General features: G+C 40.1%; 3 protein-coding genes and 1 long non-coding RNA gene across 4 annotated transcripts in view; 2 read left to right on the top strand and 2 right to left on the bottom strand.

Moving 5' to 3' along the window:
• Positions 1 to 12: 12 nt before the first annotated feature.
• On the bottom strand, positions 13 to 4,149 carry LOC137984580 (uncharacterized). Its single transcript, XM_068831750.1, has 2 exons — positions 3,743 to 4,149; positions 13 to 3,212 (listed from the first exon to the last, which is right to left on the bottom strand). Exons 1-2 carry the CDS (start codon positions 3,801 to 3,803, stop codon positions 817 to 819), a joined length of 2,457 nt encoding a protein of 818 aa, XP_068687851.1. The 5' UTR covers positions 3,804 to 4,149; the 3' UTR covers positions 13 to 816.
• A 177-nt stretch (positions 4,150 to 4,326) lies between these two features.
• LOC137984586 (uncharacterized) lies at positions 4,327 to 8,278 on the top strand. Its single transcript, XM_068831755.1, has 2 exons — positions 4,327 to 4,618; positions 5,167 to 8,278. Exons 1-2 carry the CDS (start codon positions 4,549 to 4,551, stop codon positions 6,489 to 6,491), a joined length of 1,395 nt encoding a protein of 464 aa, XP_068687856.1. The 5' UTR covers positions 4,327 to 4,548; the 3' UTR covers positions 6,492 to 8,278.
• Positions 7,069 to 15,275, bottom strand: part of LOC137984608 (uncharacterized) — a 46,883-nt gene continuing 38,676 nt past the window's right edge. The window contains exon 3 of the long non-coding RNA XR_011119125.1: positions 7,069 to 7,145. This is a non-coding gene — a long non-coding RNA (uncharacterized lncRNA). The remainder of the gene's footprint in view (positions 7,146 to 15,275) is intronic.
• Positions 9,598 to 15,031, top strand: LOC137984603 (uncharacterized). Its single transcript, XM_068831775.1, has 2 exons — positions 9,598 to 9,772; positions 10,230 to 15,031. The coding sequence occupies exons 1-2, from the start codon at positions 9,718 to 9,720 to the stop codon at positions 10,565 to 10,567; spliced, it is 393 nt and encodes a 130-aa protein (XP_068687876.1). The 5' UTR covers positions 9,598 to 9,717; the 3' UTR covers positions 10,568 to 15,031.

The following is a 15,275-nucleotide window of genomic DNA, read 5'->3' as shown; positions in this document are numbered from 1 at the left end:
ACCAGGTTCATATTAAATATTAATGAGGCTAACCTTGCAGGTGATCTAATCTAATCGAGATTGAGTTTTCAACTAGCCGTGTAAGGAATGTTATTTTAAAACGATAGGAGGCTAGACAAATTAAATGGTGTGTTTGTTGGCCAGAAGACATTGTTTTTTGGGGAAAATGAACGCGTCATAGGTTGATTCACACTGAACAGTTGACTTCATGGCTCATATTAATGTTGCTAAAAAAGGGTGACTATATGGGGAACGTTTAGGTCATAAACAAATGGAAGCGGCAGAAAAGGAAAAAGAGAGTTTCAAGAAAGCTAGAACACAAAACACTAACCTTAGTTATTGAGCTAAGAAAGGTAAATAGTTCCAAGCAAAAGGCATCCACAAGGTCCGACAGTGGTCACATGTTTCTTATTGGTAGAAAAACATCCGGCAAGCTACTACTGAATCAAACATAAGAAAGGATCGAATCAAATAAGTGGCATTCTGCTTTTAATTTCCGAACACGTCCATGTAACTTTTTTAAAAAATCTCTTAGTCTTTATGTGCTACAGACACGGTGAAATATATGTAGAACATGGTTGAAAGTTGGTTGAAAGTTATATAAAACACACTTTTTATAGTCTTGACCTTTTTTCGTTCGCTTGCATTTAAAATTGTGCAGGTTTGTAGCGACTACTGTCGCTTTCTTCCATACTAAAATCATTTTTTTTCTTGGATCTTTTGGCCATAATTCCATGGGACGCCTTTTTCAGTTTTGCGATTTCTTGTCTCCATGAAACGCAGTTTACAAGGAGAGTCATTTCCTTCGTGCATTGGTCACGTTATGTTATCGAGGACCTTTTGCAGATTTTTGCTTACAACGGATTCCTCTGCCTTTTTAGTTCCATTCAAAACGTTTGTAGGCCTTCTGATATTACTTTTAGTATCGTACACTTGAAAATGTTTTGGTGCAATAATGTCAATTATTTTTAAATGCTTCGGACCCTTAGTGTGTGAAAGTTTCACCCGGACTGGACCTTTCGATTTGATCAACTTTCCTTGTCCTTGCACGATCTGTCCATTAACAATTTTGCTTCTTAGTTGAGAGGAATCTTCTATATCTTTGCCGTTCAGTCTTATTAATACGTTTTGCAGTCCATAGCGAATTTTGCTAGATTTGCCTGGAATTGTGTCCTTGGATGCAATTGGGGGTGTAAAGTTTGGCTCCAATGCTGCTTTGTTTTCAACAAATTGGGCCTCCGCTGGGCTCAGCGGAGAGATTTTTAAATTCATATCGTTGCCATGCGGTATATTAGGAGTGGGGGTTGATACTTTAGGTCTCCTGAAATTATCTCCTTGCGGATCCGAGGAAGGATGAGCCATTTGATAGCTTGCCATCGACTGAGCGCTAATTCGTGCTGAAGTCGGCATTGGTAATCTTGGGAATCTAAAGCCACGGCTTGGTCCCATGAAACTTTGCATTGATAGGAAGCTGTTCTGCTGAGGGTAACGTGTTGCAAATATATTTCTGTTCGAGAGATTGCCTTCATCGTCGTCATTTCTGTCATCTGGAGATCGCGAATCTGTAGTTTGGTCACCATATGCAGGGGCGTCATTTCGCTCAAATGAACGGCCACCAGCACGCTCATTATATTCTTCTTCGGGCTCATCTGTATCCTCCCCTTCTTCAGAAGGTCCTGTCTCGTCTTGAGAATACGATCGCTCGCGTGAATACTCTGGAGGCCGATTGGATCCATCATTGTATTCTTCCTCTCGAGGAGAATCTCCATCCCTTTCATAGTATCTGCTGCCTTCATGTCTCCCTTGTTCATCATCATCATCATCATCACCATCATCTACATCTTGGTCATCTTGCGACCTATCATCATCAGATTTGTCTTTCCCACGATCCAACACTTCACTACGTTCACGGCCATCTTCGTCGACCCACTGAGTGGGTGGTCGATTAAAGTTTTGACTTTCAGCACTCAACAAGGTTGGTGTCATCTGCATTTGAGATGGAAATATAAGTGGTTGCGCTTGCGAAACCTGTGGCATGGAGACTCGAGTTAACTGCATCTGTGGCTGAGCTTGAAGCTGGTATAGGGATCGTGGATCAAGTTGTTGACTATTTAACAGAAATTGTCCGTTAAATTGCGGGGTCGGATCGAAAGACGGATTGATGTATTGTGACTGCAGTAAAGGAACTTGTAACGCTGATTGTAGCACTAGCCCATTGTTAAAGGCGCCATTGGCAGGAGTAGAAGTATACTGTGCCGGAGTCGTCCCTAATTGAGGCTGAGATGCAGGAAAAGCGTTCTGCGACGTAATAGGAACAACCTCGGGGTCTGAGCCTGATTGATAGCTATATAACGGTAGCCAAAGCATATTTGGTCGATCACCCACGGAAAGAGCCTTTGGACTAAGTGGTCGGAAAGGTTGCATTAGCTCTTCTGGTTGAGTTAATTGCGATGATTGAGAAAACGTTAGAGGGTCACGTCTCCTAAAAATTGGAAAGATTTGGTCTCGCGATTCACCATCATCCCGAGGAGGACCGGATAACTCATTTTGAGAGACTGGTACTACGCTGGGTGGAATGTAATCGTTTGAATCGTACGAATGTTGCCCTCTAGTCCTAACAGGCATAGAAATAGGTGACCCAATAGAGCCATACAGTCTTCTGTCTTTATTAGTCAATAGTCTATCGTCATTATCATCTCCATCTAGAGAAATAATATGGAGTCCGGATCTGTGATACCCTATAAATCTCTCCGAATCGCGCCCCATTGAATGTAGTCGTGGACGATGACGATGTCTATGATGACTGGCCTTAACAATTCTAGGAGTTTCGTATTCACTTGGCGAAGAAATATCAGGACTGTCATGGCCTTCAGAAACCACCTCATACGCATCGCTCTTCTTCTCTTCTTCGTGTATTTCAGGTGGACCTTTGTCTTTGCTGGCTGCTTGTTCCTTAAGAGCAGGTCCTTGATAAGTATCTAAGTCGTCGTAACTATCAGTCTTGTGCGCGTCTTTAAATACCTTTCCCTCAGCTGACAGGCTTTTGCCGTGTTTTTCGATATTTGCAAGAGTCTCTCCTTCTCTACTTCGTTTGTGAGTGAAGTCATCGCGAAGAAATATTATTTCTTGCCTTTTTCGGGATTTAAATGTCGTGCTGTTAAAGCCATGAGGCAAAAGAAGGTGACTGTTTCCGGGAGCTGCGAGTGCAGTGGCTATAAATTTCAATAGAAGGAACGAGAATTGAGAAAAAAAAATCCATAACAAACAGATCATTCAACAATAACTCTATAGAAGACCTGAAATAAAGCCTATTGTTTATAGCTCTGGACTCTAACAAACTGTGTTTCAAATGCGCGTGGTTAATCACCTGATAAATAGCAACTTCTGCTAATTTTATTGTTTTCCCTTATAACCCCTTAACGTAAAGTGTTTTTCCAGTGACACCAATTGTTTGAAGGCCAATGTTTTAAGATTAGTGTGCTGATCAACTCATTGAGACAATTAAATATTATTGGAAACACTGTCGCTGTATTGGCGCCATCTTGTACATAAGTGAACGTCTCTTTAGTTAATGGAATAAGAACGTTGGTTTCTGTGGACAAGTGAATTGTGTGGCCCTTTCGAATGCTCCACTTCAAATTTCAAATATCTATTGCAAGTTTTATATTTTCTTTCTCTATAATACAACCAAGACAAGAACGTTTTATCTTACAATTGGATACTAAAAGATCACAACACAAACCTGTCAAAGCTGTAAACAGGACTGGCAGCATCAAAGTCCATGTGGTGGTTCTGGACGCCATATAATTTCATTGAGTTCGTAAAGTTATTTCCCACAACTTGAGAATTACGTTTTTTTGATAAAAACATCCATGTTTTGTTAAAAGAAGAAGAAGAGCGAGTGATAACTTAAATGATGTAATAACAAAATGGTCACGTGATCTAGAGTTCCTGCGAAATGAGTGTCTTGAATGGATTGATTTGGAAACTGAGTTGGATTTATAAGAAACGTCTAAGAAGAGCTAAACATGCACTAGAGTAATGAGAAATAAAATTGGAAAAAAAAATCGAGGATTCCATTGGACGATTTATCCAAGTGGGTCTTGCGAAAATAGCGTTTTACTGTCTTTTTGAGTATGGAAACGTTGGCAAATTCTACCATTATAGTAATATCGTTTGATTTACATAGTTCGTGAAGTGTTTTCTCGTCTAGAGATTACCAACAACCGAAGAAAATCACCTGTTCCATTCAATAGACCGTCCCGACACTGACAACCTGTATTCAGTAAATTTGTGAATTTATTCTCTTCCCGCAGTATAAGTGAACTAACTTATTCATCAGATCCCACGAGACAAAAGTTACACAAACTGCAGCAAAGTGGCGGTAGACAAATCACTCTTCAAACAGCCAAACCAGTCTGGCTTAGACAAAAGCGAAAAGATACTGTGACATCATAAAACGTGAAATATTAATCGGTTAAGATATCAATGTTACCGATATGCCTTGGCTCTAAATGTATCCAACATTGAACGTATTTTCTTTGTGAAATGCAATACCTGTTATTGTTATTATTGCTGGAAAGTTTAGTGTTTCATATCAATTCATATAACTATGGTGGTAAGTTGAAGTATTCATTTTCGATTACCATATATAATTTTCTCTTCACTGACAATGTTTCAAAAGACTCCTTTGGTATTTCAATTCTATTTCGCTGAAGACTACACAATGTTTTACAGCAAGTTACAGAGTGGAGTAACGTTTTAAGATAAGTTGATCATTTTTGCTTCAATGGAATAAATTGGACTTCTGCCATGACTTGTGATTACTGGTAAAATTGTTGATCTGACAGAGGAATCCTCGACGTTGAAAGGGCATTTATACTGTTTCTATTTTGACCCTGGTTGGGGTAGGTTCAAAATAACTAGCTCAAAGGTCTTTCATTTCCAAGCATGTAAATAAACCAAAACAAACGAACGCTTAAAATTTCAAAAATATCGTTAGCGCTTTTAAATATTTTTAATATTTATAGGGGCACATAGAAAAAAGGTTCGGAGCAAACAAGATAAAATATACTGCACTCTTTATTTAGAGCCTTTCGCGGTCAAGAAATCCAATATAGTACAACTTTGATTAATTTTGAAACGTTCACTTTTTAAATACTTTAGGTAGCAAGAAAAACACAGTTCATAAAATGCAGAAAAGAGTACAAATGGCGACGAAGGAAGAACTACTCGGAGAGGACACCAACAGACTCGATCAAGCAGAGTATACATTGCAAAGTATGACAAGTCCAGAAACACATGAAGCAGACAGATTTTTCAATAAACGTCCTTCAAAACAAATAGGCCCACTTAGAGTAGACACTTTGTCTCCAGCTCAGGTTTCCTTCATCCAAACTAGCACCCAATGGCACAAGTACTTTAAGCCATCATCTCCATCACGAATCCCATCAAACATCTTTCCAGATGACCCTGTTCTTTATCCAGGAATGAAATCTTTGAAGGAAAATGAAGGTGAAGCTGAAGGTTTCCCTGAAACAAGACCTGGTGGCTTGGGGAATCAATTTTTTCCAAAACGCCACCGACCAAGTTATGATACTTGGAATTCATACGGATCTGAAAGTGAATCAGAAGAAGGAACCTTTCAACGTCAAAAGGATTACGGTGATACTCCATTTATGGACAAAAGCTGGATGAACCCAAAATCGACGGCTGGAGAAAGGACGCCTGAAGAAGGTTACCAGAGTTTTGATGGAAAAACATTAGCTGTGCCAGAACCAAAGCAAGGGGAACTGCCTGAACACCTACACCGTTTTGACAGCCAATCCGAAGATGAAGAAAACTTCAGAGGAGGCGACATTGGTCTAGGAAATCTGAGACACAATAAATTGCCAGAAGATGGTAAAGCTAACCTCCTGGAAAAACTTGACGAGTTTAAGGCAAATAGTGTTATGCCTCAGGAAGACGAAGATAAAGAGTTGTTCGCTGGAGAAAATCAAAAGTCGTTCTCCTTAAGACCTTCGCTGTTAGGCCCCACAGGTAGCCTCGGAACAGCCCTTGCTGAAGAACTTCTCCAAAAGGGTAAAGGAAAATTCAAGCCAATTGAAGACTCTACTGACATCGTCCAAGGTAGACCAGAAGCAAATGAACTGCACGAATTAAGGCTCCTCGCAAGACCAATGCTTGATGAGAGGGCCAGTGAAAGAAATGTAATGTACAAACACCTGGATGATACTAACGGAGACACGAGTCACGTGGTTCTTGTAAGAAGTCATCAACTTAAGGACGGCCCAAAGGATATGCCTTCTGGTGAACATCCTGCAAACACTACGCATAACGAAAAACAAAACTTTCTGAAAAACAAATTGAAGAAAAAGTTAAATGTTCTTTATAGATCAGGGAACAAAAGAAAAAATTTCAAGTTTACTTACAATTGTCAAAAACAGAGGCCTCGCAAACAAAATTATGTTAAGAAAAAAAGTTCTCACTGAGAAAAATAATTTCGATGGAAAGATAACGGCTATCCACCTTTTTGTGCTGAGAGGTTGTCTAAGGAAATCGAGTTGAATATGACTCTATTTGCCTTCAAATATGAAACACGTTTTTATTTATTCCACAGGCGAGTACTTCCCTTGAGTTTGTGTTGCCGGTAAAATCCGTTCTCAGGTTGAATCAGTTTTTGTCTAGGTTAAATTGGTCATCCTTAATTTTAACAATTTGAATACGCACTGTACTCAAATGAATTGAAGAAACTTTTTTTCGGAGCCTAAATTACTTACTTACCGGCTTAATCCTCTTCGTGCGTGTACGCACGTAAGGCTGTTACCAGTGAACGCCATTGTTGCTTGTCCTTCGCTAGTTTTACCACCTCTCCCCAGCTCCACCCTTTCTCCTTCATCTCCCTTTGGTTTTGATTTAGGATTAAGGAGATCTGGTTTCGAGATACCAGCGCCCGGTTGGGTTTGGCTGTCATCCGTCATCATCTCCAGATTCTGGGATCCTTCATTCGTTGCACCATTAACATCTTGTTCTCTGATATTGGTGTCTGAAGCATCAGCTGTTTTACGGGGTTGGGTTGCTATCCCCACGCCCAACCCTCCTCCTTTCTCATTCGGGCTTTGGACGGGCCATAGCTGAGTGGGAGCCTAAAAGCCCAGAGAAAAATTAGGGACAGGTTAGGATTAGTTTTGGTTATTATACATGGATATAAATTTATTATACAAAAGTAACTAAACAAAAGAGTTGTTCGTCGTTGTAGTGTAGTGGTGAAGACTCATGACTATAAATCTGGCCCGGGTTGTTTGAAGCATGGTTAGCGTTAACCAGCGTTAAATACCATGAAAACCTGTAAGTTTCGATTCCTCTTGACCAACGGTTAGCGCTAACCAGGCTTCGACGAACCGGTCCCTGGAGGGTCCGAGTTCGAGTACCGGGAATTGCATAGTACCAGAAACCCATAAGGGTTGAAACGTGTAACGGCCCCTTGTGTGCTGGGAAACAAGCAAGTACCATATTTGGAACAACAAGAGCGAGGGGTTTCCAAATATGGCACTTGGCACTGAAACATTCAACCAATCAGTTCGCACTAAATATTCAGAAGCTGTGAACGCGCGTTACACGTTTCAACCCTTATGGGTTTCTGATAGTACAGTTCTGTTTTCCTTTACTGTGTTGTAATGTTGAGACTAAATGGATAATTGTATGCACACAGAAACCGATAAGATGACATGAAACATTAAGAAGATGTGTTGAGATGCGTAAGACAGAGCAACCAAAGTAAAATGAAAATCACCAATTTAACCTTGGTAAAAAAGGATTCAACCTGAGACAGGATTTGACCGACAACATTTGTGATCGATCTAACTCCATCTAATAGCAATATTTAACAGCCTTGGGTAAAGCTGAGAATGATAATTGCCTTACCAGAAACTTTAAGAAGCGTCAAGAATGTGAAAGACGTGATACAAAGTCTTGGGCAAAATAGGGCACGAACCGTTACAAACGCTCGTTAGCTTCGCACTTAAAGATGTCATAGAGGAGGTGTATGAATAGGAAAATTTTAAGTGATAGTTAGGCATAAGCGCTAACAAATTATTTGCCTGGTCGCTTCTCTTTTGGGGCTCCCTCCAAAATTTATCCATTGTCAGGACACCGATGTATTTTAAAATGTTACATTGGAAATGGAAAGAAATTATCTGACAGAGGATAGGAAAGTGGTCGTTGATGGTTACGTTAGTTACACGAGAATGTCAATTCTAGAGTAATCACTTTAGGCAAAGAAAATTAAAGAATTTATAGAGAAAAAGATAATACGCGTGCTTTCTTTCTTGTGACAGGAGCCGCCGTTACATTATCGTTTTGCCCCGCATTTCTTCATTGCCATAAAATTTTCAGAAATATTCACTATTCACAACGCTTTTAATGAATCGCAAAATGAAAACGCTAAAATACTCTATCCAAGGTATTACAACTTACAGAGATATTTGCAAAAGGTTGTGTCGTGGCTTAAATACGGAATTTTTACTTTTAGCAAGTGGAAAAGTGAAAAAGGAATGGGCCCTTCAGTTATAGAATGTTCTGCCCTTACAGATGGTCAATATCATTCCGATATCGCATTTTGAAATAGCGCCTTCGATGATGTTTTTGTAAGTTGTGTTGTGAATAGATTACGGTTTTCTGGGACTCGACTTGTTAATCAACTAATCAGTTCTGAACTTTGTCGAAAAAAAATGTGGTTGAACTTCAGCAAAGTAAGTATGGATGTTTTAGGTGTCATGTACCTGTGGGAGGAATGGGAAATAAGTAGCTTGGCGACAGGATTCGAACCTCCGTAACACCGGCCGCCCTACCCATTGAACTCCTAGAACTCCTGGGGAACTACAATACTCGTCAAAAATCTTAAAACACTTCAATGTGCCTGTTTCCCCTTCCCCAATGTTGATTTGGGTATCACAGTGGTATCAATGCTTCAAAACACGCGTGGCTCAACATTGGGGAGGGAGAAGGCACATTTCGGGGGTGGGGGGGAAACAGTGTGAAGTAGAAATCTCAGGATTTTTCCAGAGAATTCGAGAGAAACGGTGTCTGTTTCAACGATTTGTGACGAGTATTGTAGGTCGTCTATCGAGGTCCTAATCCCTCTTGCCTGTAGGCTTTTCAAAGTCATACCTATTAACTTTCAAATGCAACTATTGAAGTTTGTAGGGCCCGCAGACCAGAGGAACACATTCTCCCTTCGGGGGCTTGATAAATGACCAAGCACACTAGAAGCTCTGTTACGGCTCAATGGACAGAGCCTCCCACCGTTGCTACCGAGGTCATAGGTGCGAATCTTGTCTAGGACTCTGATTTTTCAGCTGTCCTTTCGCCCGTCGCCAAGCAACTAGTTTAGCAAAGATGAAATTATATATGAAATGGATCATATATGAACCGCGGATATGAAATCAAGTGAAGCTATGATCCTCGCAATTGAAAAAATTGCGTTCATAACTGCGAGGATCATAGCTTCACTTGACTTCACTTGATTAGTTTAGCAAAGTAGGCCAATATGCAGGCTGTTATATGTTTGTACTCTTTTGTGTTTAAGGTACCAGGATTAGCATCGCGGAATAGCCATAAAATCACTCAAGCGAAGAACAGGTGGATATGACTGGTTGACATTTCACCTGGCGCAGAAGCATTTTCGACTACTGATAAACAAAGCAATGAAGAGTAAAGATGATTTTGAACATTATCTTCTTGTTGTTATTGTTTAGTTTGAACCTTAATACAGGTGAGTCCTAAGTCGATGTCACTGATTAGCAGTCACTGAATAGTTTATGAAACATTTCAAACAATTCTCAACAGGACATATTCATATTTCTTAAAAATAGCCCTAGCAATTGACGGAGAATCCATTTCTACCATCAAAGGTCAGTCTATTTTGGAAGAAGTGGTCTTTTTCAAGAACCGAAACTTTTATAGAGATTCGCAAAAGAAGTGAAGCAACGAAAAGTTTCATCTTCAGCCGCAGTATTTGCAAATCCTGCATACCATTGCGAGTTATGACCTTTTGCCTGCCTTAACTATAGAAAACTCCCTTAACTATGACAAACTTGGTTCCCTAACTATTTTCACTAAGCGATCTATTCGAAGAATTTGGAAAGTCGTGCAAAAAAATCTCTTGTTTTGATTTCGAACATGTAGCAATATTAGTACATTTATGTTCACTTCAGTATTCTTCTCTTTAGGAAGCTTTTGGCCAATTCCTCATGGGCCATACTTTCCTTATTATGTCCCAGCCCGATTTGGATTTCCTGGTGGACGAGCTGTCAATTATCTAGCACACGAAACAGAGGCTTTCGGGGATGATCTTAGTTCTCTTATATCTGAACGAACTCGGGATGTTTCCACATTAGGAGACGAGATACAGCATGCAACCGATGCGCAAAGTCAGATTGTGGAAGATATTGGACGAGAGGTGGACGCAGATGAGTCAATGCCTTTTCCAGCGAGAAATGCAGAAGAACCTTACCTCCCAATAGAGGAGGATAGTGACAGTGTCGATGAACCTGCAGAAAAAAGATGAGGATGAGTGGTCCAAACGTTCGTTCTCCTAACTATTACCATGGATTCTTTGTTGAGTATTCATGAGAATTTGGTGTTATATCAAGATCACACCTCTTAAGCTGATTGATAATATCCTTCATTCTCAATACCTGGCTAACTGACATTTCATTGAAATTGTGAGGAGGATAATTTACGTACCGATCACAAACAGATGACGACAACAAGAGCACGGTACGGCTGCGAAATACATACTGGCGTTCTCATAATCACTGTGCCATTATTGCGACTGCTGTATACTAACTGTTCAGGAACTGAATATACATTAAGGAGAAATGAAACAACTTGCGGCGACGTCGTTAAATTGAATGAAAATCAATTCATCGCGACCATTGGTGGTTAGGTGGGGTGAAGTGAGCAAAGAACATGAATAACTATACAATGTATACCATGGTGAAACCACACATTATACAAACTTAATACGCAGCTAATGACTTATTACCCAAGACAGGGCCTAGAAGAGACCCCATAGAAACACCATCAACTTGGTCATAGTAGTTGACCTTAAAGATGAAATGGCTCTTCTTGTTTGGTGGAATTTTCGGTGAATGGGAGAGAGAGTATAATTTACTAATGGAAATCTAGAAAGATTTTATCGAGTGGTACCATCATTTCTAAAAACTCTTCTCGAATTTGCGACCGAGAAGAGTCATTTTGTCCTTAATGGCAACTACTATGACCAAGCTAATGGTTTATAATGGCCGTCTCCCCAATAACAGACTCAGATATACAGTGGGGAAAACTAATTTCGGTTAGTTACTAGGAAAATACTAGTATTTTCCAAGTAAGTCAGTCACTAGGAAAATACTACCTAGATAAAATTGGTGAGAAGATGGTGTTACCTACTTATAACCGTTGCGATGTGTGCTATAGGACATCGTTGGTCCACGTAATAATAAGCTTATGAGCCTCGAAGTCCAGAATGGCTAACGTACCTGATCACAGACGGAGCTCCGTGATCATGTTGAGTTGGGTGGTTGGAGTTATTGACCTGTGACCTTCCATAAACGAGTGGGTGGCAGGTTTCTAAATGGAGGGACTCCTCGAAATCCCTCCTTTAGTTGACATAAAAGAACATTTGATTTGCGAGGTTATAGCCATAAACAAACTCCATGAGTGCATCTGGGCCATTGAGAACGATACCCCTACGGCTTTAATTAAAAGAAGATGCCCTATCACTTTGGTATTATCTTCATTGAATAATGCTGACGATTTTCCTCCTTTTTCAGATAATCTATATCAACCAGAAACGCCTTCATTTTCAGTCATACTATCTGTTGAGGTTGTGACCAGAAAATTGCCTGAACGATAATTTACTTTATATTTCAAAGAACAGCTACAAAACAGTTTTAATTCATCGAACAAGGATTAAAATAAATATATCTGTTAGCTATTGATTAATTAACGCTAATCAAGCAAGGTGAACTTGACGTACGTGGAATTTTATTATAAAAAAGATATCCACCTTCTGTTAATGTTTGTCGTCAACAATGCAGATCGGAGTGTTCTGTCTACATACTTTGAGTGCAGTAAATGGCACAATTTTGAGCGCGGTCTTGAATTCAGCCAGAGCGTTGCGTAACTTCAACTTGTATAGGCATTTCTGTACTGTGTAGGCCACATTTTCTCCTCATTCTTCTTTATATATTTTAATTCTGAAGTCAATTCAACAGACAACCACACTGTAGACATGAATGATGGAAAGGTGTAATGGGCCCGTGAGGAGAATATGATACAAGTTGCTTGGCAACGGGTAACTGCGGGCGAAAGGATAACTGAAAAATCGGAGTCCTTGACAGGAATCGAATAACACCAGTCGGATGCTCTACCCATTCTCTAGTTTCGAATGCACGCATAATACACTTTGTTTTTCCCCCAAATTTTGCATAAAAAGGAGCCCATCTGGAGCGTGCAACTTTCATACAGCGTCTGTGAAACGGCGTTTTCACAAGTAGGTTTATTTTTAGACTAGCCCTTCCCGCGAATTAGGCCAAAAAACAAAGGCAGTTCCGGTTCGGTGACCCTATGACGTCAGCTTAGTTTCTTGTAATTGGTCTTTGGGCTCCTGTGGGAGTCTCATTCGCGGGAAATTCAATCTAAAAATAAATCGTTCTGTGAAAACGCCGTTACACGAACACAGTAGAGTTGTAGGCTCCGGGTCATGGGTTCCTGGCATAAACCATTGTTTTCAAATGCTCTTGGGGACACTGCATATTCCCAGGACCATTTGAAAGCAATAGTGCATGCAAAATTTGAAGGCAAAAAAATTGTATTATGTGGCATTCGAAAATAGAGAATTGAGCAACTAGGATAGGCTTCTAGGGAACTAAGAAGTCGTAGGGTCGATTTCTGTCTAGGACTCTGATATTTCAGTTGTCCTTTCGTTAGTTGCCCGTTGCCAAGCAACTTGTATCATATTTTCTACACGGACCTATTACACCTTTCCATTATTCATGTCTTTGTAAAAAAATGAGGGGCTTGATAACGGGACAGATAAACGACTCACCTCCCTCGGAGTTCTAGTAGCTCAATGGGAAGTGCCTCCAACCTGTGTAACGGAGGTCGTAGGTTCGATTCCCTCACTGGACTCTGATTTTTCAGTTTTCCTTTCGCCAGTTGCCCGTTGGCTAGCAACTTGTATCATAACCACACTGTATCTTCTGCTCAAGGTCTTATCCCAGTTACCTAATTGGTTTCTCAGTACAATGCATCAAACAAAGCGTGAGAAAACTGTTTAAGATCGGCGAACGTATAGTAACATTTGATATTAAAGAGCCCTGTAAAGAAATGATTGGGTTGAATGCAAAGACATTTCGTGAAACTTGAGCGCGAATAGCACGACACTGTAATGACGCCAAGAGTAAGGTGATTTTATGAAAGTATTGTAACATTTCTAATTTTTTTAATGAAGCCAATCTTAATTCAGGTGTCTTTTATCTTATTTCATTGAAATGTTGCAAAAAAAGGTCACAGAAAACTAAAAAAAGTTTGGAAATTGAAAAACTCTGATCGAGTTAAAGGGTTTAAACACACGCCACTTTGGAGATGCTTACAAAACTCACATGATCTAGAGCATGTCTGCAAATTTTCAAATGCAACTACAGATGTTTAATAGGTAAGGCACCCGTGGGAACTGGTTGCTTGGCGATGGACGAGGGGACAGCTAAAAATCAGTGTCCCAGGCAGGATTCAAAACTACGACCTCGGACAGCAACACCGGGAGGATGCTCTCAGTAGCAATTGAGCCACAAAAACATTGAACCCTCTGAAACATAACTATGTTTTGAAAACAGAATTATTACCTTTTCATTTTAAATTAGTTAGGGGCATTGCTAAATTCAAAACCAATTCCGTGTTTAAATTATTACTCTGTTCATCCATACAATAGTAGGGGTAGATTCCTGCGGATTCAAAAAGCAACATTTGATTTGATTTGCGTTAATTGTTGATTTCAGTTTCCCCGATTAGTGCTCCAGCGCTACAACCACGAGACACTTAAATAAAGTTCGCTTCCTTTCCTTTCCTTTTGTCAACAACTGAGGCACTTTGCTTTTCTCGATGTAGCGCTTGAGTACATGTAATTTGCCATCTCCCTCCCTGCGCCAACAAGCTTTTCTAAAGACCCATTCATAAATTGAAGCGAGTCGGGGAAATACAAGTGAAAAGGAAATGTTCTTCTCCATCGATTCTCCACGTTGTTTGAGATGCAGTTGGTCGTGTTCTTTGGCTTTCCAACACCTTGGTGGTAGAGTCATAGCCTCCGAGATCGTAAAAAAGGCTGAAACTTGTAAACGTGAATTGAAAATTCAAGGTACAAGCGTTATGAGTCACATCCATGTTACACGCAGACTTTACCTGAAAGCAAGAAACAGTTTTGTCTCTGCGAGCAATCGGAAAACAGACATTGCCAATCTGCAAAGCTGTTGCGTTCAGCGTGATTGTCGAATCAGTCACCCTCATGATCTTAAGAAGGGAGAGGTGGATAGAGAACTTGGGCAAGGAACATCTGCATTGAGGTTGTTGATATTGAAACTACCGCTGTGGCAAAGGGGCAGACGTCAAGGTCAAAGACAACAGTCAGTTAAATATTGTCTTTTCTTTGTGGGCTGTCCACTTTTTATATGATTTGTGCCAAAATAGCAGCGCCTAATCTGTGACGTTGGTCATTGCTATAGGGTGACTCCGGAATCGTGAGGCAGTAAAATCCACAAGGTTAGCTCCTTCCGTTCGAAGGAACGCAGATCCAGCCCTTAAGTGAAAAGGGAACTGAAGAGCCGGCATTAAGGATAATAATCCCATCGCAATAACAGATCATTGACAGCAAGACTGAACATGATGCTTGTATAGAGGGCCAGCCTGGTCCTGCCATAATTATCGTCAGGCGTTTCTTAAGACCTCAGCAAATGTAAAACATGATCCTTCCTTCTTTGCCTGTGAAAGCAAACCATGACGGTCACAGTGACTATTTAAACCCCTTTAACTTAACAATAAAACTTGGACATAAAAAAGTAAATCTCTTTCATTTTGGCAAGTTCATTCTACACTGTAGAGTGGAACATTATTTGAAATAGTGGTCCAGTCAACGTGATAATTTGAATTCAAGTTTTTTTAAAATATTATTTTTAAACACAGAATGACATAACCAACTTACCCTACTAGGGAATTAGAAT

The sequence above is a fragment of the Montipora foliosa genome, chromosome 14 (assembly GCF_036669935.1).
Source record: "Montipora foliosa isolate CH-2021 chromosome 14, ASM3666993v2, whole genome shotgun sequence".
Lineage (NCBI taxonomy): Eukaryota > Metazoa > Cnidaria > Anthozoa > Scleractinia > Acroporidae > Montipora > Montipora foliosa.
This window is presented reverse-complemented; position numbering and strand designations above follow the sequence as displayed.

What these genes read in the sequence shown, in the direction of transcription:
- LOC137984580 (XM_068831750.1), bottom strand. Translation starts at nt 3,803, where the DNA reads ATGGCGTCCAGAACCACCACATGGACTTTGATGCTGCCAGTCCTGTTT. An exon ending in CCTGTTTACAGCTTTGACAG is followed by an intron (nt 3,213 to 3,742) that starts GTTTGTGTTGTG and finishes TGAAATTTATAG; the next exon opens with CCACTGCACTCGCAGCTCCC.
- LOC137984586 (XM_068831755.1), top strand. Translation starts at nt 4,549, where the DNA reads ATGCAATACCTGTTATTGTTATTATTGCTGGAAAGTTTAGTGTTTCAT. An exon ending in CAATTCATATAACTATGGTG is followed by an intron (nt 4,619 to 5,166) that starts GTAAGTTGAAGT and finishes TAAATACTTTAG; the next exon opens with GTAGCAAGAAAAACACAGTT.
- LOC137984603 (XM_068831775.1), top strand. Translation starts at nt 9,718, where the DNA reads ATGATTTTGAACATTATCTTCTTGTTGTTATTGTTTAGTTTGAACCTT. An exon ending in TAGTTTGAACCTTAATACAG is followed by an intron (nt 9,773 to 10,229) that starts GTGAGTCCTAAG and finishes TCTTCTCTTTAG; the next exon opens with GAAGCTTTTGGCCAATTCCT.